This window comes from Helicoverpa zea, chromosome 2 (assembly GCF_022581195.2).
Source record: "Helicoverpa zea isolate HzStark_Cry1AcR chromosome 2, ilHelZeax1.1, whole genome shotgun sequence".
NCBI lineage: Eukaryota > Metazoa > Arthropoda > Insecta > Lepidoptera > Noctuidae > Helicoverpa > Helicoverpa zea.
Window position 1 is genome coordinate 775,409 of NC_061453.1, and position 25,502 is coordinate 800,910.

The 25,502-nt window shown below is 36.9% G+C and overlaps 1 protein-coding gene across 1 annotated transcript in view; it reads left to right on the plus strand.

Moving 5' to 3' along the window:
* Positions 1-25,502, plus strand: part of LOC124644321 — a 54,353-nt gene that overhangs the window by 20,477 nt on the left and 8,374 nt on the right. Inside the window, exons 7-9 of the mRNA XM_047183625.1 lie at positions 17,929-18,048; positions 20,997-21,130; positions 21,543-21,715. Coding sequence (XP_047039581.1) covers positions 17,929-18,048; positions 20,997-21,130; positions 21,543-21,715 — 427 coding nt within the window. The remainder of the gene's footprint in view (positions 1-17,928; positions 18,049-20,996; positions 21,131-21,542; positions 21,716-25,502) is intronic.

Here is a 25,502-nt window from a genome sequence, read left to right on the forward strand (position 1 = left end):
TTAGACTGTAGTTGTTTCTTTGCAACGTTATAAGATGTTTAAGTAGGTAATGGATAGCAAAGAGTTATGTAGGCCCGTTAATGGTCTTTAGCTGACCAGTAGTTGAGATTTTAGCTGGCTGTATGTACCAGTGGACAGAACGTAAAGAACTATAAAGTCGACTTTTGATTCACAGGGGTAGATAAATTAAAAAATAACGGCTCTCTCACTACCATCTGCATCAATGACTGCATCAATGTAACGTTCAAACTATCATCACGAAGGACGATACATAATAAAGTTATTTGTACAATCACCACGAATCCATCTAAGTTTAATGTTTTAGCTATAAAATAAATGACGAAACGGTTGCAAACATCTGCGCATGCGCGGGATCGCCTGCGTCGAGTGTTGCAAGTGAGAGGTTGACAGAATTATAATAACTACTTACTCATGTTGTTTATTTTGGAATGTTAATACTGGCCTATAAATTACACCTTGAAATTATGTACAAAACTGCCTACAACCTATTTTTTTCAAGCAGAGTAAGAGTAAGTGTTCTTATTACCTATGATTTATATTAATTTTATTAATTATCCAGATTTATTTACGAAATAAAAATAGGTATAGATAACATGAATAGTATCTCCATTTTGCCTCCTAATCTGTATCAAGTTTCAAATGTCAAAATCAGCGATAGATATGCAAATTGCATGGGCAATAAATCCAATAAAAACTAACTTATACATAAGTTAAATATTAAAAAGAAAGTGACATTAATTTCGATGCAGACGTAATTCTAAAGCAGACATACATAAGTTCAATCGTACTCAACATTTATAACCTTGTGTCAATTCAATTTCTAAGAAACATCAATAAGAAAAGACCTCTTACAATTAAAGTGAAAAGTCATTGATTCAATATTCAATCAAAGAAAATCGCAACGTCACTTCTATTTAATGTGTCATGGCGTCTTGTTTGACAATGACATAATTTTGACAGCTTTCGTTTGACACATCACTTGCTTGGGTTCCCAGTCATGCGTGAGTTATGCAATTTAGTTTGCATAGTCGTGAAAGAACCATTGATAGTTAGATAGAGATCTATGCTAGGAAATAGTGAATGGTAGGCGTAGGGGGGAATTGGAGCTCATTTTCACCTTCATTTGTATAGAGGAATGGTTTGGTAAACGGTCAGTTTGTAGCGGTTTGAACAAAAAAGTTTGAGACGAGCTCTATAGCTAAATAAATTACAATAAACATTTTTTAACTTTAAGCCAATATTGGTAGTACGTGTCTCATCAAAAACTTTAAAGTGTAATAAATATTGGACTGTTATATTGTAAATAGACGGTACCTAAAGGTGTGACTTCCTGACCAACAATATAACATGTTTGATTATTTTTAATGTGAAATAAATATTTTTAAAACGAGTGTATGCTCATTCTTCCCAAACTCTATAAAAACAGACGCGAAGCATTCTTTCGTTCTTCTCACTGCATTCTCAAAGACTATACAATTTATTATGGGACTATACATACGTAGAACCTAAAGCTGCAATATGTAGCTTTAGTTCTACGCTAAATTCTCCTTAATACATTCTCCAATTGTAACAATAAAACACGGAAACCAAAACCGCCGAATGGCACAAAAACCCTGAACCTTCCGTAACCGCGCCAACTGCAACTCAACCTTGCGCAGACGCAGCTGTCCAAGTATGGCCACGTGTCCTGTGCCACTGGACAGGACTTGTTAGTTTCACTTTCTATTTATGTACTAATGTGATTGGCTTGTATGTATGTTCGTACATATGTACGTGTGTGTCTATGTGTTTGTTGATTTTCTTGCGAGTTTTCCTTCTGTAAATCTTGACGAGAAAATGGGTCTATATTGTTCTACTATGTGTTACATTAAACTAATAGAAATATTGTCACATATGTGGGATTGAATGTTACAAATTGAATCTCTGCATTGACTGTCCGCATTATAAATACAAGCATTATATAAACAATCACTGTACATTTCATATACTTCTCATGGAACAAGGAAGTTATTAAAAGATAAAGCATATACACTACAATGAAATTACAAAGATTTTTTGACATGCTCGAAAACATATCAATTTGCTTACAAAACCCTATTAACCATTAGCCACAGTGCAATCGATCGACACGCTGTGAATGAAAGTCCTATCTGACAGTATCTTACATACATTTATAAACAAACAGCCAACACGTATTAACATTTTAAACGTCGACATGTACTGTAATCCCAATAAATCCCATGTTAACCATAGATTACATCGTGCAGCTGGCAACACTTTCTATTATACTACCTACCTGTCTATGGTTTCCTTCTGTGCAGGGTGTTTATTGATGTGAAAGTCGATATGGGAAGAGTTTTTAACATTATTGTTAGACTAGTTGTGCCCCGCGGCTAGATCCGCTGATGGCCCTTGACCTGCGACATGGCATCTTTCGCTTTTTATGCTTCCTCGGCTACTGAGAGTCCAATCAACCGTCGGAATCAGCCTTTGATATAGGTACCGAAATTTTATCAAAATAACTGTTTCTCGTGGTTCCAGCCGCATCTCGCAACTACTTCTTATACCTTTTTAAATATGGGCTATGCCGATTTTAACAAAGGCTAACGTAACTTTCTGACAGTGAAAGAATTTTTGAAATCAGTCCAGTAGTTTAACTCTAATCTTTATGGTCTACCTGCTCTATAAATATATGATGACAAAGCACGTACAAATAAACAATCTCTTTAGCTTAAATATTTCGTAAAAAATATATAGCAGTGATTAGTATCGACTAGTTTTTGGAACAACAAATCATACATATTGTAATAGATGCTAAGTAAATATTAGTTATCTTCTATAAAATGTGCTGAAAATAAATCTTATCTTCGTACGTCTAAGCAACCTCTTAGTGCAATGTCACCATATAATTTATAATATTCAGATTAATAATTTATGTTCCTCTCGAGTAGGAAGCAGGTAAGTTATTGAAAGCTTGTAAGCTTAACCGTATCATTTTACCGGAGTCAATTGATATTTTATGAGAGCAACGTTTGGCCGATGAAAGTTAATAAAGAGACAGAAATATATGATAACTGGAAGGCATTACTTAAATGCTTGGCCTTTTCCCAAGAACTTCCTAGGTTCTTTCATTTCCTTGGAATCAAGTACCAATGGATATAATCTTAGAATTACGACTCAATCTGCAAACATACGTCGATTGTCTTACAAAACATAAAATGAGAATGAGAGAACGGCTGATTCATCATTCATGATGAATTTAGACACAAACATACATACAGCCCTTTAGACTTCTACAACTATCTTCTTGACACAAAACACCTAGATAAGAGATAATACTTGTACATATCTAAACAAGCGACATGTCCTATGCGTGCGTACGCGCAGCCTTGTCCGTTAGCCACCAGACTATTATCATCAGCCAGTAATGAAGACGCGTGGGAACCTTTGTTGTATGGTGCAGGTCAGGGGGTGAAGGATGGGTCATGTGGAACACCCTCGGTGGATACAAGACCTGGAGTGTTGAGAGATTTTAAAGTAAATGTTTGTAAGTGACTTTCCAAAAGGTTCTCAATTCAGATGTCTGAATTTTTTATTCTTTTCCTTTTGTAAAGAAACTTGCTTTTCCTGATCATGCTTTTTGCCGTAATAATCTGAAAAGTCTGTTTATTCGGCAGGTATCTGTCTCTACTATCCAAGTGCTAATTTGAGAACGGATTGAATGCCATGTTTAAATTAAACGAGAACTTTAAAGCAATGTCTCTATCAAACTTAAACAAAAAACTTTTTTTATTTCGATTATGAATTGCCTAAATAATTTAGGTCTCTAAAGCCATGTATTCACTGAGAAACAATTGTTTATAGACACTGTTTCAGAAACAATATCACCGTGTTTCTGAAACAAATAATTTTGTTTCAGAAACATATAATTTTGTTTCTGTGGACGATGTGGTCGGCAGAGTTTCCGAAACATTGTTGCTGTAAACATCTACGTGATGTTTCAGAAACTGTGTATCTGAAACATTGTTTCCCAGTGAATACATGGCTTAAAACCAATAGCAACACAACAACAATACATATATCTTTTACACCCAAAGCAACAACAACCGATCACCAACTTGTTGCTACGTCACGTTATCTCGTACTTCCCTGCGCGCGCGCCGTCTGCGATGGTTGCGCAACCGCGTGCGTGAGAGCGCCCGGTTGTTCACGTAACTTATGACCGGATCTGTTGGTTGCCGGTGCACGTGGTTGCTGTCGCATGTACACTATGGGTCGTGATGACCTATCTTGATGATTTGATGATCTGGTAATATTGATGTGTTCTGATGAATTCTTCACATAACATCATTGTTGATTAAGTTTATAAGAAAACGATATGTTTTTCCGCGGTTTCACTCGCTTCCCGTGGGAACTACTGCACTTACATGGATAAACTATTACTCAATCGGGCATAATGTAACTTCGAAACGGTGCAAGAGATTTGCAATTCGGTTCTTTAGTTTCGAAGACTTTACAGGCAAACAAAAATGTTTCCTCTTCGATATATTACTTTAGAAGACATACTTTGAACTAAGTATATAATTGAGATGATAATAATGATGGTTGCTGTCAAGCTTTGATAGTTGACTGACACAATCCGTTGAGGGTCATTAATCGTGTGTCTAACTGTGCCAAAGTAATATTGCAATCTTGCCAAGTCATGGTAATGTGATAGAATTACGGCTATACCATTCTTTGAATGGCTATTATTGTAGCAGCTTTGCGCTATCTTCGCTTTACTTTTTAAATTAGGCTGTAACACTAAACTTACTGTAACATTAACGTCATTTTTCTTAAAACAATTAATAATATCTTTGAAACTCATGCGTGATAATTTACAGTAAACAGTTGTTTTAAGAAAAATGGACACTTATGATATCGGTGAACTTGGGCCTCAGTAAGGCATCTATGTATGGTATTCCTGCGACCTTCTGGTATATGCCTAAACGAAAATATCATATTATATAATCTTATTTAAAAGTTCACTCGTCATACATGACTATTTACATCAAAAATTGGTTAAATCGAAATAGGCATATGAATATAATTATTTTTAATCTGTCTACAGGTCAGTTAAGCCTCGTTATTATGATGAGATGGGAGTTGTCTCGACAGTTTATTAATCCGTCTATGAATGAAACAATTTCTTATTGAGAGAGAAAACTTGTAAGTGACCTTATAGTCTAAACTCTAGCTGAAAGGTGTTTTGTAAACAGCTCAGAGAAAACTGAAAATGTAAATTATTCAAGAGCCAAATGATTTAGAGCACTGTTTTGACTATAAATAGATGAAGAAGGTGATAGACACCGAAAATAAAATGCATTGTTCTAGATAAGAATAATAAAGCATTTAATTCGTCAGATCAAAACATCGATTTAAGAAGTTTCTGTAAATATAATATTTATAAAAACATGCGTGATAAGTTATGTTAAACAACACCAAATCGAATTCAATAAAATCAACTGAATCTAAACTAATAATAATCAAATGAGAAAGTTATACTCCTATGGCAGTAGGTCAGGTCGATAAACAAGGACAAGCATATACACACAGCTTACGTGCGAGAGGGATGCCACTGTCGACATAATAGTGTTACATAAGGTGTCAGGTTCGATTCTCGCGCGTTTTAATCGTTTGCGAGGATAATGCGCGTTGCAAAATGTTTAGTCAAAGTTATGAAAGCTAGAATTGAATATCGTTAAGTCACATCGGTTTTTAGCCTTCCTTTATGACTAAGAGTAGCCGCACACTGCAGCAAACTGTCGGCTGATTTTTTTTTAAGAAAACTGTGAATTCAATCAAAAGCTTTTAATCGGTCTTATATCGGCCAAATAACTGATCGTTGATATATGCTTACTATTCTTTCCATATTGATTTACGAACCTGAACTTGAAACTATCGGCCGACTAAAAGTTTGCATTGTGCTCTTAGTCACATCGGTTTTTAGTCTCTCTTTATGACTAAACTGTCGCTAATGGTGCCTATATTGGAATACTATTACTAAATGTGAGGAAACTCAAGTATTATATAGTTTTCGGAGAAACCTGTAAGCTGCAAGTCATTACTGACTAGGGAGGTAAATAGTTATTTCGTCAAGTCATTAGCAAAGGTTTGGTAAGGCTCTTTAATGGATTTCATATCAAATCTATTTTGCTTGCAAGATAGGCAAAGCTAAAGTATAGCAAGAGCTCATTTGACAGTTATGAAATTTGGTGTTAATTATAAACTAGCCTCAGCCAACAGTTTGACGGGAAGCGCCCTGTAGAACTACTTCGCGCACCCGGATATACAAACACCTAAAAGCCTCTCTCTGAGCACTGTGGAGTCAGAGACATACAAGCAGACGTTATAACGTCTTTCTTTAAAAATACCAGTGAAATTCACAGCATATTTCTACCATCATTGGGTAACAAACTTACCTACACACAATTCACAAAAAAGGAATTTGCTCCTCCTAACCTACAAGGAAGAAATTACTGCCATAAAATGAGCGTTCATTCCTATATTGGGAGTGATTACAATTCTGCGCAAGTGGTCCAATCTATGCGCATAACCCGCAGCCAGTCGGTTAGTCGGTCAGATGTTATGTAACGCCGATATGTCGCGCGGTTACTTATTCCTGATTAGGTAAACTTAAATAAGATTAGAGTTTTCTCACTATTTTACTGCTGCTTTTTGCTGGTGTTTGAATAAGCCGATGATCTCCATATCGTTCCAAAGCAATTGTTCAGCTGTTTTAAGATAAACACTTGCCAGTTTAAGGTAGAAACATGTATTCATCTTAGATACTTGTTATATGGACTCATGAAGAGTGATTTTTTATTTATTTGTTTGAACGCGCTAATCAGAGAAAGTACTGGTCCGATTAGAAAACAATATTTTAGTGTTAGATAGTTCAATAAAACCATCATAGTCCCAGTAACCATTTTTAATGAACTTTGGAATAGAAGAGAAATAATATATTTGCAAAAATGAATGTTAACAAATAATAGCAGACGCTAATAATATATTTAAACCACTTCTTTACTAATTAAATATCCCAAAATAATTACTAGAGCTTTGATTCAAGACTACGTTGAAACTAAATTATGAAACATAGTCGAAGTAGAATACTGCGAAAACTTTTCAATAACAGTCATCAATGACTTAATAACTTAGTGTTGACTCAGTTGACGTGTTAGGCGATTATCACACTGCCCCGCATGATGCAGCGTAGTGCGTGGATGCGTTTTTTTTCCGTTGTATGGAAATATCTCCGTTTGTATGGAAAACACGCATAGTCCAACACACTGAAAATGCATCCACGCGCGTTCATGCGGATCACGCACATACATGCGGAGAAACACGCACCCCCGCGCGTAGGTGCGGGGCGAGACGCAAGGTATGGCACACTGAATCCCGCAATGCCGCGCGTGATTTTGAATGGGTGTGACGTGTATATTTGAAAATGGAACTCGCTGTGCGTGAATTTACAAAACGCACCTACGCGCGTGAGTGCGTGAAAAACCCGCACGATGATGCAGATCTGCACTCCCGCAGGAACGCGCGTAGGTGCGTCGACACGCAAGATGCAGCGTGATGCGGGGCAGTGTGAAGATCACCTAAGTGTTCTAAATGCAGCTATTTGGCCAAAACTTAAAGTAAGGATCTATATTCAGTAGATTAGTTTTACTGATTTATAAAATAAAGCTTGTCACACATACCTCTTAGCCAATTGTACATCAATAGAATTCTTTTATAATACATTTTCTTTTATGTCTTAAAACCATCGTAATAATATTTTACCCGACTTTACAAAAATGAGGATTTTGTGATATATTTAATTATTAAAAATTTTAGTTCCTATCGGTAAATACTGTGTTCTATTTAGAGTTAACAGTTCAAAGCACAATAAAAGTAAGGAAAGTTTAGTTCGTAAGCGTTGTTGTAGACTTGTGGTCGGCACGGTCAGCTGGTTCGGTTACATAATTATTTTAAAACAATGGACCACCTAGTTAGAGAACAAGGTATATACTGCTGAGTTGACTGTAACAACTTTTACAACAACTTTAATTTACCTATAGATACCTAAAAACACCGAGCCTTTATTTTTACAACAGTCTTTAGTGTTGTAGTATGTAGTAACAAATAGTATAAAAATATATGTAGATACCTAATTCGTTGCACACATGTATCAATAAATAATATCTACCCAATTATGCATATCAAACAAAATTCCTACATAAGTTAATTATAGCTAATTTACAGTGATTATAATCAAGATGCCATATAAATGTTACGAGCCAGTGTCCCATCACCTTTACATCTGAATTCCAGCTACCGTTGCCAAATGTCTTCGTTTTACAACAACTATTGAGCAATACTAATTACTACTATTACGTGGAAACCCTTGGCTCATTACTGGTCTTATGGTAAGTGGCTGATTATGGCTGAAGAGCTCGGAAAGACGACCTTGGGTTATGTAAGGTGAGTAAAAGTAACATCTGGTGGCCAAAAATTGCAGGTTGAAATTTAAATGTTAATGAGTATTGTTGTTTAATCTTTAATAATTTTAATTGGTATTGCAGATTTTTACCAGGTGGAGTAGGTAGTGCTCTTAGGATAGCTCAAAATATAATGAGAACAATATGAAGTAATATAAAACTATGTATTAATAATAGTCACAAGGTATTTCCTCTATGTCCTATGTACCATGAAATATCTTCATAAGTTTGTCAAGATAATTTCTAGTTTGACCAGATGTATTATCAAACATACTCTTATATAGAAGCTATACGTAGTGAAACTTGGATGTCATGGGGTCAGCCAGGGTGACTAGCCAGTTTAGAGAGATTTAACATTAGATTGGGTTGATAAAAACGGGTTGAAGAGTTCATACCTATGAATAAGATCCTAAACAGAAAGGTTGAGGACAAGTTACTTTTATACAGTTCTGAAATAAACCACAGAGTGACAGACATCTGACTTGTCTTTTACTTTTTAATTAGGTACTATAAAATGACAATGACTGGAAACAGACTCTGGTCAGACAAATTGGCCATTTAATAGTACTTTAAGGTCAATTACTTCGAATTCAGACCTTCCCTTTTAATGTCAATGTTAATACCAAAATAGTAGGCACACATTAATCTTTTGCACTGTCTACTCATGAGATAAAAATGATTGTTGAGTTACAAATAAATGTAACTTCAGTTAGTTTTTATTTCATTGTTACACTAACCACTATAGGTTACTATTGTATCTTTCATTAGAGAAGAAATTTTTTTCAAGAACTGCCCCAGTAGATATAAAACAGAAATTAATGTTCTAAAGTCTCAAGAATCATACTTACTTCCAGTCTGTTACTTATAAGAATATTCTTTTTTTACAATATAACCATACCACAATCAGCTCCTCAAAACGAAAGTTAACAACCACATACAGTTGAGTATTGGTTGGAACTTGAACCTGACAGTTGAACTCAGCTGCAGTCAAGCCTTGCCGCCCACTGAATACAACTTCCGTTTCCTTTACTGCCGCATAGTTACCGTCTTTTGAGCGTAAATCGTGAATATTTTAACCACAGAACCGCAAAAGCCTTTTAACCTTATGACCTTTGAAGACACCTTAATATAAAGCCTGTTTTACAAGTACAGGTTAAACGTATAATACGAATTTCTCGTTTTTTTTATGTGAAAGTCCTAGGCATGGTTCAACTTACTGTATAATTAAAATAAACAGCTTATGCAGATTTTAAGACCCAGAAATATAATATTAAAAATATATTATGAAATAAGTAAAATCCCTAACTGACGTACCAGCTACTAATACATAGTTTTCCCTACGACTTGCAACCAATAGATCAATGAGTTAAGTAGGCTAATTTATTTTACCCTTAAAGCAGAACTTCGTAGACCTTCTGTCTGTGCCATTGCACTGCATGCTTCTTTTAACAACACTATGTTCAAAAATGTTAAGAAAAAAATATCGTTTTTGATAACTTTATCAAAAAACTTCGACAGCGGAAACTATTTCCCTTATTATGTAATATTCCCATGAAGTGAAAGCGTCAAGGATGGGGTCTTTGCCCTCTGTACCCTTCCACGCTATATTAACGCTTGTAATCATGCACTTAGGGGCTATTATTGCGTAACACCAGTGTGTAAGCTTCTCATTAACGTTGATTTAGTACTACGATTTGTAGACGGCTTTCTTTTCAATTTGTTTCCTAGTATTGAGACTAGCCTTTGTTTTTCTTTTTAATAAATAAGAAGGTGATTGATGAATGAGTCAATCGATACCTATATGTCATAGCGAGACATCTTCGTATCTCGGAAGGTTTGCATTTATTTTGAAGTGTTAATCATGGATGAATGTAATGGATTTTTTAGTAAGTCTCATATCTGCTGTTGAGGAATTAAGTGAACTATTTAAACTTCTAAAGGGAGTCAAAGAGAGAGAACAGAGTCAATCAAGGTAGGTGCAGTCTGTCAATGACCGCAGGTCAACAAAGTTATAATAGCAGTCTTGTTTGTCTATATTATTTGCCAAAAATATTTTATTATCGCCATATCACTTCGTTGACAAACAACTGCAAATCAATGTGTTTTTCTTGTATAATCTACGTTTTTGTCCCGAAAACCTAATATATGTATAAATAAAGCTCATTCAAATTACTAATACGTTTTATCAATTGCGTAGTCAAATTGCAAAGTTAAGAACTTTGCAAAGTTAAGAACTTTGCAATTACTTAAATACAAAACAAGTACTTAAATACCAAATCCACAATTTTCACTGGCACACGTTCTATAACAAAATTCTCATTTTTTTTTACTAATTCTCTTACCATATAAAACTCGTAATCTTATCACGGTAACAACTGTATCCAGTGGTGTAGTCCTTCATCAGGTCATTGCCCAAACAAATATTTCTGATGCCCTTACTTTTGATCTACATTCCAATCCAGCTGCACTTTTACTTTAGCTGCCTGATAACGTGCAATCTGGAGCCTCTCGGATCTTTAAGTAGGGTATGTCATTTAAAACTTTATATTTCTTAAAAACCGACAACGTTTTATCTCAGCTTCCATCAATAAACGAACCCAGCTTCAGTAACCAAAACCTCTAAAGGCTTTTACCGTGTAATACTTTTACGCGATACAAAATACATAAGAACACAACTTCTATTAACTTAGTCATGCGTGCGGTGTGCTCTTCACCTTGCATCGCTTAAGGCGAGGAAGTGGTCAACAATAATTCCATAACCGGCACGCGCATCTAAGGCGCCAAAAGGGGTCGGAGCGTCTGAGCGGGGCGAGGATAACAATACGCGCGCTAGCTTATAACTAAAAGTCGTAAGCGACAAAATGGTTTTGTAATTTTAATATTTAGAAATGATAATTTAATAAAAATTCCTACTACCATTTTAAAGAGTATGTATATACTCAACTACTAAAAAAGTTAAGAGGCTTAAATCGGTCCCGTTTGCCCATAATATGTGAATCTCTTTTTAAAAAGAGGTATGTTTGATATATTTTTCTCTGTTATAAAAGTTACCTAATCATGTTTCTACAACTAACAAAATAAGGCTTATATCATGAACTTTCAGGTAACCAAGTTGTATTTTGATCCGTTTTGTATTTACTGAGAAAAATTGACATCCTTGGCGCCAAAAATTCCAATTCGTCCTCTTAAAGGTTACCAAATGTTACTGCAATTATGTAGTTTACTAGTTAAACAACCGTATTAGAATCGCAATGAAATTAATTTGTTACTTACTAGCTGCTGTCTTCCGGAGTGAACTATATATAATACGAACCGAAAAATCCCGTGGGCTCGCTAAGATTTCAGGACAACACCTTATCTATCTATTTGGTATTGAGGTCACCAATTTTACCCGTGACACTGTGGCAAAATAATAACATGTACATAGTAATAATATTGTATAGTTATCGGCACGAATCTTGAGCTCTGACCTCACCTGCGCAGAAGTAATTTATTGGGTCCCTTTTGTGGTATGAAGTGAGTCGCGGGGGTGGGCTAAAGCGGTGATTGGCCCGCAGTGCATCGCGTCATAGCCGTCACTCGGGATTGGTTCTTTTCTAATTTATCACTTCTGCGCAGATGTAGGTCAGAGCTCAAGATTCGTGCCGATAACTATAAGAAAGATTAAGATTGTCAAAAGTGTTGAAAATCTTGGACAATAAACATATACATATTGACTCATAAACAAAACTTATTTCAAATGTTAGTCTTTGTGTATACTATGTATGTATGTAATATAGTTTTTTTTTTTTCCGACGTCAAAAATCATCAAATGACCCCTCCCGCTGTGGGTTAGCAGCGGTGAGGGAGTGTCAGACTCTTACTGACTAAAACCGTCGTGTTTCGTCGTAGGCCTTTTATGTACCAGGGCCGCGGTATTTCTCGAACAACCCGCAGCCCTGTATGTAATATAGCTCACAGTAGATTCCAGTATTTCCAGCTCATCCGTCATCTTTAGCATTATAATAAGGAAACAATAACGTTCAACATTAATGGCGGCGTGACGCTCTTGTAACTACACACGACTTACGATGTATTACACAATAATTAGCGAAAGTTCCGCTATTAACGTAATTGTAATTATCTTGACTCAAATTCAGTAAGTAATTACTCTGACTTCATATCAAGCTCATACGGCGAAAACTTATAACTACTTACTGGGAAAGCTTAAGTATATAAGATTATTATATCCAAATAAGTAATTAAGGCAGAATCCTCTGCAATAATTCTATAGTGTACCTATCTCAATTAGATGTCCTATCTTCTCGGATAGGAACTCGTCACTCAAACCTCCTTACACAAATGCCAAGCTTCTTCTAACGTCTGCAAAATGTGGCCTTATTCTTTCTTCGTTCGTTTCGTGTCTTATTCTTTCTAGTCTATGTCTGTATACTTTATCAACATCATCATTATCATCAGTCAGTCTATTCAGTATGTTATGTATAATTCCACGATTGGACCTATCCCCAGCAATACCCCAGTAATTCCCTTAACAACTAAGTATCATCGCTACATCCTCAGCTTGACGCATACCATCTTCCTAAGATCATCACCCTAACTTCCTAGGTGGTCTCCAGCACGTTAGCCTACTTCCGTCGGCCTACACCACTAAGCTGCGTATAAACTGGTGCACACATGATCGCCGGCGGCTGGAGAAAGCGTCCCATGAGCCGGTGCGTTGCGCAAACGCATGGTTATGACAATGTCGCGGTGTAAGGGATGAGCGGTCAAGTTCAATCTTCTCTGTGTGGTATTGAAAGTTTTGATTATATGTGAAATAGTTGTACTCATTTCAAGGCATTTATTATCATATCATAATCTCCCGTAGACAATGTTGCACCAAGGACCAGAAAATGCGCAGATACACCATATTTAGCCACATACTGTATATGTCGATCAGGTATTGTCATTTAAATGAGCCTGTTCTCTCTGATTTCAATAAGTATCAACAAAGGCAAGTGGCTAGCTGCCTTATAAATAACCATTATATAAAATGGTTAACATCTTGTTCACATTTGCTAAATAATTTTATTTACATTATTTTTTTCTCCAGCGTCCCATCGTCCGCTACCGCTCATCACTCACATCGAGCAACGTCACTGATGTCCCGCTAACAAGCGCACGCGCAGCTTATGGCGCAGTGAAACTTATTAGCACCTGTTATGTGCTGATATTATTATTATTATTCACTTTTACTCCACGAGCCTCGCTTTATTATACATTTTAATGGCGTTGCGTAATTCAGTGGCTGTTGAATGATGTTTGAAAATGTTGCTCGTGTCTGTGGCCGGAACTGTGTGATTATTAATTGTTTCATGTTTTGTTGAGTGCATGTAGTTAATCTTTATAGCCGATACCGTTGAAAAACATAGACACTTTGAAAAGAATCACAGTAGAACATGTCTGCAAACACAAAAATACCCTCGTAAAAACTATCAGATGGTTATCATTATAAAAGTAAAGCGAGAATATCCATGTACAGACCCCTATGTATTTGTAAGTATTAGTAAGTACAATCGGCAACAACCACTTCAATCAAAATAAAACTATTCCAAACACAAAAAATGTTCATGTTACGTGCAAACATGATCAACAAGAATAACATTTTAAACAGCGTTCGAAATTCAAAGCGCCGTCGATGACGTGTCAGCCATCACGTTGCGTCAGCGCATCAGCTAATCGGCGCGCGCGCAACTTGACCGTTAACATCGTGGTGTTGCCACAATTCCACTTGCACTGATTAGAAACTTCTTAATTATTATTCTGCTGATGACGTTGTCATATTTTGGCGTGGTTTTAAGGGATCCAATATCAGGATAGAGCACAAACTAATTCTGTAGATTAATTGCTTGATCTTATGAAATTACTCATAATATTGCTTAACATGCATAGCTTATCCTGCGATTTGAATTACCACAGGTATCCATTAGAACCACTCCACGAACCACAACAGATCAATTAAAAACATATAAAGAAATTATAGTGTTGGACAGCGAATGATACTATGATAACACAAAAACAAACATACAAACATCCGAATCGAAAACCCTTTTCGAGAAGTCTGTAACAAACATTTATTCTCACATCTCACAAACCGATTAGGCACAATGTCATTAGTGCATGCTATACATTCGTAGTAAGTTGTCGAAACGCGGACCCATCAGTCAGTTGCGCCACGCTAGAGGTCAGCACTGCGACCCAACGCGTTTGGCATGGCAAGCAGCTGCAATTGCACCAGGGGTGATGAAATGATACAGATTGCTATGGTATGCGGTAAAAGGAAATGGGGAAATGGTTTGTGGGTAAAATTGAAGTGGATTGAACTAGATGTTGCGACGAAATTTTTGAAAATTACCAAAACTAGATTTTTATGAACTAGGTACGAGACAGGCGATCAATGACTGGATGTACCACTAACTTTCCTGATCTAAGATATGTTTCAAATGCCTCATTTTTGCGAATATAACTGTAAGCAAATAAGCAGAATTAGGCCGCGGTTCAATAGTGCCAGGAAACATACTCACTTATCAAGGGCAAAAAGACCATGACTGTTAACCAAATCTTAAAATCACCAAAACACCTCAAATTATTCCAATTTCAACACACTCGCAATAATTTCAAAATCAAACTAAAAAATCCATGAAATTATGGTTCTTTATTTCAAGTTTAATTTTGTAAGCCGTAATATATTACACCAGTTATGGTCAGTTAACACAAGGTCGGTAATATTGGCATTATTTATAGATTATATTAGATTTATAATAAAGGGAATGGGCTGTAAGGCCTTGGTGATGGTAATGTGGAATATTTGTCACATAATGATGATGATCTATTGATTGCTTAAGATGCATTTATCAAGTCGGTGCGAGGTGATATATTGAGGAATCTGCAATCTTTCGGGAAAAATATACCAATACAGCTTGATTACTGCCATTGTTCGATAACTTCGCTTTTTTAGTATAAAATCATTGCATGGTAACAAAAGTAATTCATTCTTATTCTTTTGAGAATTATTTTGGCAATGAAAATAATTGGCATTAAATGAATCACGAAACCTTCATCATTTACATTTAAAAAAACTTAATTAAGTTTGGCTTTAGGAGACTATGAAACAAATGCTCCCGTGTCTCTACAAAATCGATTAATCATTAGCTTTCCCTACAAAAACAAACAGACATCATCTCTTCTATTACAAAATGCATTAAAAACAAACACGGTTTAGATTAGAATGAGCACTTGTTTGGGGTCACTGACACGTGGCTGCATCGAGTCACCTTGACATAGATCTCGTTTCTATTCACTATTCGATCGTATGCAGCTGTTTATACTGCGGCTTCTCTCGTGCATTCTTAGTTTTATTGGGCCTGGTACATAGCTATGCATTTTATTGTCAATAAAGTTTTAAGGACAATTAGGTTTTTTGTGTGTTCTTCAAGACTACTACTGAAGAGTTAAGGTGGCAAGAAAATTAAATAAATGATGACAATAGAATAAACAATTCGGTGCACCAGTAGATTTAGATACTTTAAAAGATTTTTAAGACATTTTAACCGAGTAATTGTACAACTACCCAATTGTACAACTACCCTTTACTCAAAAATAGACAGTTGTTCTTTACTTCCTAGAAGAAGATATACAACTTACAATAGCCAGTCAAGCACTGCCTGCATTATTACTCATCACTTCCCACCGGATACAATATGAACGATTGAAGGAACGAAATGAATGATCGTCTCTTCCGCGACGCACAATACGATGGATCTTGACTGATTCTATATTGAGGTTAATGTGACGATTTCCTCATGTATATTTTTAACACTTCTTTCGATTTAAATCTTCACAAGTGCTTGTAAAGGCCTAAATGAAATAAATGTTTTGACTTTTGTCCCCCATATGAGATCACGGTTTTTTATGAGTTTCATTTTCAGAGCTGAGAAATTAGAGTAAAGTAACTAGAAATCCTATAACTAGGTTGAGGAGTTCAGATAGGCAGTCGCTGCATCTGCTCATCTATGTTTTATATGCTTTATATAAAGCCCACCCCTACATACGCTAGAAAAACGGAAAGGCTAGGCAAATGATGAATATTACAAGATTTTTCAACCTGATTCATATTTTCCCAATCATACTTTTACAAAGTTCTGCAAAAAACCTTGTAAAAGTTCCCACGCCATTCACGAAGGATTTCTCTATAGGTACCTATCGGCAGTTTTTGTCATGTCGAATCCGAAGGTCCTATGCACCAAGGTCCCTGTTACCTACATCGAATGCACCGAGATTGTGCAGCTGCAGCTGAGGTCAACTGCTCTCGAACTGTAGGAAGCTAAGTAGATCGTTAAGTGTAGCCTTTATAGTTACTAAAAATTAAGTACTTGGGTTTTGTTGCAAGTGGTAATCAAATCGTTAAAATGTATATTAGAGCAATTTTCGCGAATTTAATCATTTCGTATATTGAAGTGTTACCTACACAGCATAGGTAATGAAAATATTAGGTAGTGAATTAGGACAGTTTTACAGTTAAAGAAGCTATATAAAGACAGGTGTATGAAGATATAATATCGATAAGATATCGAATGACGAACCTGTAAAAGATATTTCCGCCAAAGAATGTGGTGCATACACATTTACTATGTACCCATACTGTGTACTTTACAGTACACCTAAATTACCACTGTGGCTGTATACGCATATCTGAAAATCCACAGATCCTTCTTTTATCAGTGCAGTTTTAAAAATATACATTAACCCCCTTACTTATAAAATCTCTAATCACCTTCTAAGCAACATTTTAACTAATCACTACTTAAAGTCTTAAGTAGTGATTAAATGTTAGTTAAGAAATGCTTAAGCAACGTTTATAAGTAAGAATTTTCTTAAACAGCCCTTAAGTATTATTTATATTTAATTCACTTTTATAAGTAAGGCTGTATGGCTACAAACCATTGACATCGAAGTTTATTTATGAAGGAAGTGTTATTTGTTATTAGTTAAAGTGTCGCGATTAACCAAAAGGCACCGATACTCACTCAAGGCAAGCGCGATATGCAATGCCGGAACACCGAAATTCATCCTTATTGGCTTGTTGGACTTGTAAATTTTTCATACGAATACCTATAAAAAACGATTTTCGATATTTGCCTAATAGCACAATGGCCATTATACATAACAATATGTATCGTAACTTAACATACTTGACGGTCGGTCTAAAAAAACGTCTCAAAAATCAATACAAGGATCATGAAATATCTCTTATCGGATTCTGCGCCCGTTCAATTAGTTTGAAGTAATGCGTGCTGCGTCTATGTGTATATTTTATTAATGTATTCTCTTTCTTTTCTTCCAGTGGAGGACGCGAGCGGGCGCTACACATCCATGTTCTACTGGGGCAACAATTACTGGACCGGGTCCGCGGAGCTGTGCGACATCCTCAACGAGCAGCACACGCCGGTCAAACAACGCAACAGTCAGTATATCTGTCGTACATTACAATCTCGCATGTTCTACTGGGGCAACAACTACTGGACTGGGTCCGCGGAGCTGTGCGACATCCTCAACGAGCAGCACACGCCGGTCAAACAACGCAACAGTCAGTATATCTGTCGTACATTACAATCTCGCATGTTCTACTGGGGCAACAACTACTGGACCGGGTCCGCGGAGCTGTGCGACATCCTCAACGAGCAGCACACGCCGGTCAAACAACGCAACAGTCAGTATATCTGTCGTACATTACAATCTCGCATGTTCTACTGGGGCAACAACTACTGGACCGGGTCCGCGGAGCTGTGCGACATCCTCAACGAGCAGCACACGCCGGTCAAACAACGCAACAGTCAGTATATCTGTCGTACATTACAATCTAGCATGTTCTACTGGGGCAACAACTACTGGACCGGGTCCGCGGAGCTGTGCGACATCCTCAACGAGCAGCACACGCCGGTCAAACAACGCAACATTCAGTATATCTATCGTACATTACAATCTAGCATGTTCTACTGGGGCAACAACTACTAGACCGGGTCCGCGGAGCTGCGCGACATCCTCAACGAGCAGCACACGCCGGTCAAACAACGCAACAGTCAGTATATCTGTCGTACATTACAATCTCGCATGTTCTACTGGGGCAACAACTACTGGACCGGGTCCGCGGAGTCACATGCTTAATGATGGACTCTACAAGCTCGAAAAACTACGACGAACTCCTCAGAGCATGCGCAAACACCCTAATCGGAGACTGGGAAGTGGGTCAAATTAAGATTCCAAGATTTTCTTACAAGTGAAGCTAGATATAGATAGCGTGTTAATAAGAACACTTATTCACAGAATATATCTGGTTACTTATAAAGACATTTACTTTAAGTACTTTATCTGCCAAAGTACATACAATGTTGCAAGTGTCCCATTGTTGTCGCAAGCGTGTCAGTGCGCGCGGAACTGAGATAGCGTCGACACAACTGTGCAAACTGTGTCTGTTTGTCGGTGTTGACTATCACGCGAAGTGATGGGGCTGATAAGTGCGGTAGTTGTATTTAAAACTACATGCTTGAGGGTTAGAATCCATCTTAATCGTACTTTAGTTATTCAAAAGTATCCTGCATTCTACTTTAATAGTAAACACATGTCTATGCAAAAATCTAATTAGTTATATAAGCTAAAATGTCAACTGAGGTCTCCATATGATATATGATGATAATGATAACATGAGCTTAACTTTACCAACAAAGCAATCTGTGTTTAAATACGCAACAATAGTTTACAGCAATTGTAAAATAAATATGGCAATGATACACTCATTAGTAATTAGAACAACTCTTGTATCAAAATACTGATTACGATACAAAGACAACGTTAGTAAAATGTTGCTAAATTGTACAAATGCATACAGTCTCCACGCTTAGCGCATAGCAATTAATTTCGTTAACAAATCGAGCCTCTAGCACGGACTATGGCGACATTATCGACTCCAGTGACCACTCGTCACCAGCTTATCGATATGCAACTATCGATAAGACAACACTTAGTGGCAAACTGCAAACTTTTAGTCGGCTGGCAGGTTTTTCGGGCTATTAAATGGAAAAGAAGTAGGCACATCAATAATAAATGTACTTGGCCGGAGTCAGACCGACTAAAAACTTTGATTATTGCTGTGGAGTTTTTTTTTGCGTTATTTCTTCTTCCCAGCAAAAACAGGAAAGTGGTGAAAGGTTTTTTGGAACTGTCTTTTGCAAACTGACGTTCAAAAAGTGCTGGTGTTGCAGTCAAGTTAGAATAAACGATTTTTGATTTTGATCTAATTCATGATTTTCAAAAAAAAAATACCATCGGGCCAACTATCGGCCGACTATTTAGTCTACATTGTGCGGGTTCTCTTATGTAACCGAGTATCGAGTAATCGTAGAAATAGACGCCGTGGACCGTGGAAATAAGTGCAGGGTTATGAAAATTATTTTGGAAGTCGGTAATTTTTGTAAATGACTTTTAAGGGGAAAGTTTTGTGAAATCTTAATGCGAAGTGGTTTCAAAGTTTCAAATATTCGAGTCCCGATTCTTGAGTGTACCTAAACAGCGAAGAACCAAGAACCTGAAAAACAAATACAAAAGTAATAGCTGCAAAGTTCCGAGTCTTACCAAACGGAAATTGGTAAAAACTTTTCACTGAAATGCCTAAGAATGAACAAAGAAAACAAGTTACGTGACCGAACAGCTAATTATGAAACCTAAACACTACTGTGACTCACAAAAACTGTCCAGCACCCACAATTACATCAATATCTGTACAGCCGACAGCCGGCACTAACCACTGGGTCAAGGGGTGTTGACTTACGTCACTTTCTACAAACAGCTGCGGCCTTGCGCCCGCGCACGCCTCGAGAAACTTCCAAAAAACAAATTCAAAATAATATTTTCCTACATTACGCGTGGGATTATGAAACCTTCGTTCTTGGCGTGCGAGTTTTTGGCGTGCGAATTTTTCAAAAAAAAAAATATTGACTATAATATTTTTGATAAGTACATAATTTACAATCTAATTAAAAACCTAATATTATTAATAGGTCAGATAAATAGTAGGATAATATAATGATAATTAATTATGCAATTTGATAAATGTTCAAAAAGCGTTGCATTAGGGATTATGCGCATACGCATAGGAATGTTTTGAAACGTAAACATCGCGCGTTGATGTCTTTGGTATGGAGCTACAATTCGTTACACTTTTCTATGCCTGCTCAATAATTATGCTAAGCAATACGGTTAAATTTTTATTTAATCAGGATTATATAATGAATCAGTAAATAATTACTAATTTATGTAGATGTTAATTGTTTATTTTTGTACCTTTTACTGTAGGTACCTATAAATAGGTATAGTTAATAATACGGGTCCATTTAATAAAATCCTTTATTTCCTCAGAAACGGCTCAGTCTCAGATCTTCAACGACTGGCGGCAGGACCTGTCGATGGTGGGCTTCGGGCCTCCCTTCGAGACAGCCTTCTACATCGCCAAGGTCACCGTCACCAGCAACTTCACTGATATCGTCAAAACTGTAAGTTGTGCGAACTTAGAACATCATTTTTGAATACTTTATTTCGTACAAATGAAGCAAATGTGATTCTTACAAATCTTGTTGTTCGTCTTATATGCCGAGACGACCGCTAGCCTAATGCTTATGTATACCTTGATAACTATTATCACGTGATATAATAATGTTCAATTACCTATTTCATATTATGTGCGTGACGTTATTTCTCTATATATATCTATTATAAATGCGAAAGCAACTCTGTCTATTTTTTTCGCAATCACATAATCACACAACTATAAAAGTAGTTCCCCCGGGATGAGAAGCCGGTAAGCAGATGAGAAGCCGCTGGCGGATGATAGTCTCTATTAAAAATTAGTTTTTTGACTCCGTAGGCTTCTATGCTGTTCTCTTTCTCACTCTCTTCTCCTTCCAGCGCCGCACCCTGCACCTCGGCATATGTCTCCCGCGCTCGTGCTCGCGCGCGGCGGTGGGCGCGCTGGTGGGCGACACGCGCGCGCCGCTGCTGAGCACGCGCGTGCTGGCCGTGCGCTCCCCGCAGCACGGGGGGTACAACTACTGGGCTGATCCTACGTTCCAGGTGTTGTTGTAAGTATGACGAGAATTAAGTGTATTATGAACCTCAAAACAGGGGTCGTTTGGCATACTATAAATGTACTACCGACCGTCAATCGCAAAGACTCTGAAGTGATTGAAAATTAGTATAGCGAATAGTGGCATAAAACTCAGAATATATTACGACTTTTCCGAGTATGTACTGCCCTCGGCACAGCCGAAAAACGTCCGCTGCTGATGAAAGGCCTCCCTCAAGCTTTCCTAGTATGAGCTGTCAAAACGTCCGCTGCTGGTGGAAGGCCTCCCCCAAGCTTTGTCCATAAAATCAGAGGTCAGCTTATGTTTATTGGGTGCTAGTGAGCGAAGTATGAGTTTGATGAGGTTAAAGTTTTTGACAGAACTTGGAATGAATAATCCTGCTCCATTTATCGAATAATATGGTACCGCCCTATGCCTTAATTCGACTCGTCATCATACATACTTTCTAGCTACCAATAAAAATTAAAAGCTGTAAACATATTTGTTTAGATTACTTCATCAGACATAACTTACGCGATGTTATGTAAGTCTTACAAGACAGGTCACGCGTGTAGACACACTGACAACGCAATATTTTGGTCTAGGCGGCGTAGTGGACAGACATGACAATATAGTCATCAATATCTTCATTTATTGTTATTTTCTGTCACTAAGCAAGAATATTAAGTTTTTACTAATAGTTCCACGCGTTTTGACTGGGCTACAATATTTGGGTTAGTGACTTACGCCCCCAGTCTTCGAAGCACCTGTGGAAGACGCTCCTGGTCCTGTTATTTTATTTAAAAGCAATTTTTGGCTCGGGCACAGGTGCTTCGGTCACTGGGCTCGTAAGTAACTATATTTTTAATGGGCTCGCCTGATTTTAATACCGCAGCTATCTATGCACAAGAGTTAGGGTGTTAAATGCTAATTTATCCGCAAATAAGTACTGTATATAAACATGTATTTACGATTGCGGGCCCACTTCGCTTCTCGTAATAAACGTTCGGGTTTGAGAAATACCTCCGTTATGTAAGCAACGTAATCGGGTTAATAATGTATCAAAGCCGAGCACTCGACATAAACTATTACCTTTTAATTCATTTTGCAATTTATTACTAAATTCCTGCGGAGTGGTCCAATTGAAAGAATTTATAGAAACTTTTATACAGGGTTTATTTGACGGATGCGGGTGAGACATACATCATCCTCCGAGCCTTTTCCCAATCATGTTGGGGTCGGCTTCCAGTCTAACCGGATTCAGCTGAGTACCAGTGCTTTACAAGAAGCGACTGCCTATCTGACCTCCTCAACCCAGTTACCCGGGCAACCCGATACCCCTTGGTTAGACTGGTGTCAGACTTACTGGCTTCTGACTACCCGTAACGACTGCCAAGGATGTTCAATGACAGCCGGGACCTACAGTTTAACGTGCCATCCGAAACACAGCCAATGGTGTCTAAGATATACTTAGAAAGTACATACAAACTTAGAAAAGTTGCATTGGTACTTTCCTGACCTGGGATCGAACCCGCTCCCTCATACTTGAGAGGTTGGTCCTTTACCCACTAGGCCACCACGACACGTCACAACACGGGTGAGACATACATGTGTGTGTAAATAAATGTACATGCAAAATGCACATTGTCTTTGTATGACTCGGTGATTCGGACACTTCTGAACTACTTACGCTCACACATACAAAGAAAATGTGCATTAAAATTCACACACACAAATATAAAAGCTCACCTCACCAGCTCATATCAAACCAAATATCTACAGCAATGTCCATATACGGTAATAAAATTGGCAAACCACAGAAAGTTATGCAAAACGAATGTCAACGTAATATACTATAAGACAACACTCAACATTTTGAGGTAAACGATGATTCATTACGTATTTAACACAATTATGAAATGGCTGACATTAAGATATTTCCTAAGGCTTGCCAACGGCTCACTTTCTATAAGCGTGTTTGTGTGTCAGGCTGTGACGTCACAACTCCTAGACTAGATATGGGCAGACCTTTGTTGGGACACTGCCTTTATGACTTATGTAATCAAAGCCTTACAATGTAGTGACCGATTTGGAGACAATTTGTTTATTTTGTGACTAAAGTAAACAAATCTAAAATGGTATTCGTAACTAACTAGCCGTTTTCACGCAATTTCAGCCGCATCACGTGGGAACTACTTCCCGTTCCGTGATAAAATATAGCCTATGTTATTTGGAAAGAGCGTAACTTTTCAACAGTGAAATAATTTTTCAAATCGGTTCGGTATATTCGGAGCATTTAGGGTACAAACAAACAACAAATGTATTCTTTATTTACTTCAAAAGTATGTGTTTTCAAAATGTTAATATCTGGAACATAAACTTCATTCACACTTAACGGTTACTGAAACTGTTCTTGTATTGTTGGATGTAACACCGCCTTAACCGTCCAATATTTACTTTCATAATTCACGACTGTACTGTAAGCTGAACCTGTAAAATGTGATTGTAGACCACTAGTATGTTGAGAAATGTAGTTCTTTGAGACAACTGGCAATAAGTTCTTTTACATCTACATATTTATACGAAGTGGGAGCTACTACCCGCACCGGGATAAAATATAGCCTCCTACATATGTTACTCGCAGATAACATAGCTTTCTAATGATGAAAGAATATTTAAAATCGGTCCAGTAGTTTTTGAGTTTATCCATTACAACCAAACAAACAAAGAAACAAAGTTTTCCTCTTTATAATATTAGTATAGATAATAATATTAAAAAATGCCTTATCCAAGTTCATTTTACAATCGCTATAATATGTCTACTTTTTTTGCCGACTTCCGAAAAAGGAGGAGTTTCTCAATTCGCATGTTTCTTATTTTACGAACTTCTTCTATTTACTAAATCAAAATCAAAATCAAATTGTTTTTATTTCAAATAGGCCTTTGCAGGCTCTTATGAAACGTCAAATTAATTGCACGGTTCCAAAAAGTTGGTCTCATGGAGAAGAGCCGGCAAGAAAATCCATAGACACTCGAAAAGTAATATTTTCACAAACATTCTATTACATAACAATAGTAAGCTGATAAAATTATACAATTATACAAAAATCTGATCATGGCGTTACTCAAAAGATACACAGGTCTAAACTACACAATCTAGGTTCAACGTAACTGTTCCGCCCACTTACCTGCAATTAGAGCTAACCTAACTATATACTGTCAAACTTCAGTTAAATATGAACCGAAGCTAAACTATAGTTGATTGCACCCGCTAGGCGCAGTTACTGCAAACAGTTTATTATTTAACTGGCAGTAATTTTAAAATAGTTAAGTATTTTCGTTTCAAAATTCTACTGTTCCGCGGAGCGTTAAACTGAGGTAAATGATATAATAGTTACATTAACTGTAAGGTTTGTAGGACAGAATATAAGTATGGTTATGTACTTGAGGTTGCTTATGTGTCTATCCATAATATGCGTAAGAGTCATTATGGGTACCCAAGCCGTTTAAAAGAAGGCAAATAAAAGACATGTTTTTTTTGGTTCTTATAAATTGACATCATCCTAGAGTCTTGAATGTAATCGGCTAAAGTCCGATATTTTTTTCGCTAGATAACTTTTATCTGAAGAAAATGTTCGTCATTTTAATAGCTTTTGTTTGAAAGAGAAACCTCTTTATTTATTACTAAAATATAAGTTAACTAATGATTGAAAAGTCGGTCCTAAATAAATGATTACAGAAATGGTGTACCACAAATATTGACACACTCTTTTCAGTTATGCTTATTTTGACTATTGTTTTA